The sequence below is a fragment of the Cyprinodon variegatus genome, unplaced genomic scaffold, assembly GCF_000732505.1.
Source record: "Cyprinodon variegatus isolate N-32 unplaced genomic scaffold, C_variegatus-1.0 Scaffold617, whole genome shotgun sequence".
Classification (NCBI taxonomy): domain Eukaryota; kingdom Metazoa; phylum Chordata; class Actinopteri; order Cyprinodontiformes; family Cyprinodontidae; genus Cyprinodon; species Cyprinodon variegatus.
Window position 1 is genome coordinate 457,070 of NW_015151070.1, and position 2,087 is coordinate 459,156.

General features: G+C 43.3%; 1 protein-coding gene across 1 annotated transcript; it reads right to left on the minus strand.

The window, feature by feature from the left end:
* Positions 1-848: 848 nt before the first annotated feature.
* On the minus strand, positions 849-2,087 carry LOC107096349 (olfactory receptor 52K1-like). The gene has a single exon (XM_015392959.1). The coding sequence runs from the start codon at positions 2,080-2,082 to the stop codon at positions 1,087-1,089; it is 996 nt and encodes a 331-aa protein (XP_015248445.1). The 5' UTR covers positions 2,083-2,087; the 3' UTR covers positions 849-1,086.

The window sequence follows — 2,087 nt, forward strand, 5'->3', positions numbered from 1 at the left end:
CGTTGATGATAGGTGCTGCTTCACCCATTTAATTCATGATTACTGCTGAATGTCCCTCTTTCCCCTAAACTGTTTCCATTGGAATATTCTCAGATTTATAATGTGCCACAGATTCTAAATCTCGTTTGCTTGGCTATTAAAACCCACATCCTGAGGATTCCAGGACAGTGGATACACACATTGGAGTGAATAATCATGTGTCTCAATTTAGCAATCTAGTAAGTCTGAAATTAGTAGTTACCAGGTGAACAGTACTTGCCTGACTGCACTGCGTGAAGAGTAAGGTTATGGAGGGTTATGGAGTTGGGCTCAATCCCTTAGTTTTAGTGAAATAAACCCCTAATGCTGGAGCAACCTTAGAACGAAATCTTTGTCAGAGCAGGCTGACCTCCTTTTCCAAACCAACCTTTTATCAGAATCAGCCTGACTGATTTACAGTACAAGGGGCATAAGTCAGTTTGGTCAGGCTCAATACTCTCCAGTATAAATAAGAGCGGCCCAAATGCAATAGTGCCTTTTTGTAATAACAGTCAGGACTGCAGCTGCATTTTTTAAAATAATTATTTTTATCATGTCCTGAAAGAGACATACAAGTATGTCTGGCTGATCAGGATACATCTGCAACAGTACACAAGTAGTTCAGTTCAGTTCAACTTTTCAGTTCAGTTCAGTTTTAGTGCAAGTGAGGTCATGGATAAATATTTTTGATTACAAAGAAATTGCCCAGGTTACCTCAACATAAAAAAAAACAACAACTCTGAGTTAAATTAATATAAAGACAGTAAGCCAGACATTTTTTGCTTTTGGAAAAATGGTCAAACATTTCCATAAACACAATCCAAGGCTTTTTTAAAACTTTTCCAAAACTATTATCGTTGAAAAGTTTGATATGAAATCATAGTCCCTATGTGTTGAAAGTGTGTCAGTCAAGTTCATGTGCATGTAAAGGCAGATTAGCAAACACTTTTGGGAATGTAAGAGGGGAATTATTGAAGTTAAACCTCTTAAAGCCAGAGGTTTATCTCATTGCATCTAAAGGGATAGACTCAATTATCAATAACGTTTTTGACCTAACTCCTCTGTCCATCATGCTTGTCCTTTTCCAGACGGGGAAATTTTTAAAGTCAGGATCTTTTTTTCCCTGAGTTTAAACAGCCTCTGAAGACCATGACGGATCTCTTTGGTGCGAACTCCATAGATGATGGGATTGACCGTTGCTGGGATCAGGATGTACATCACACCCATAAGGGTATTGATGCCTGTCTCTAAGGGAAGGTTAAGGTTGTGGGACAAGAAGCTGATGGTGCCCACCAGGTAGAAACACATCATAACCATCAGATGGGTGCTGCAGGTGTGAATTGCCTTCAGACGGGCCTCACTACCCGCTGCAGCGCGAAGCACGACCTTCAGGATCTTCATGTAGGAGAAGAAGATAATAGGGATGTCCACACCAACGAAACAGATGATCACCGCCAATCCAGCTGCATTGTTCTTTTCTGTACTGCCACATGCCAGGCTGACCAGCGCCATGTGGTCACAGTAACAGTGCTGAATGGAGTTGGAGCTGCAGAACCAAAGAGAACTGGCAAGAACCACTAATGTTGACATGATGGAGAGGCTGCGCAAGAGAGTGAAGAAAAGCATCTTTAGGAACATGGACAAATTCATGATGTCTGTGTAGCGCAACGGCTTGCAGATGGCCACATAGCGGTCCAGCGCCATCGCCAGCAGCAGAGTGGACTCCAGGGAGGAGAGGAAGTGTGTGAAGAACATCTGGATGAGGCAGCCAACCAGCGAAATGCGGTTCCAGTTGAAGAGCAGGGTGAAAAGCATGTTGGGGAGGATGGTGGTGACCACTAGAATGTCTACAACGCACAGCATGCAGATGAGGAAGTACATGGGGCTGTATAGATGCTGCACCCTGCGGATAACATACACCAGCACTGAGTTTCCTAGCAGCACAGACAGGAAGCAAAGAGAGGACAGAAGTGCCAGGATCCAGTGGTACTCTCTTAGCTCAGGAAAACATCTGAACTGAAGGGTGGTGTGGGATCGGTTTCTGATTAATGGAGTTTCAATCATGGCGC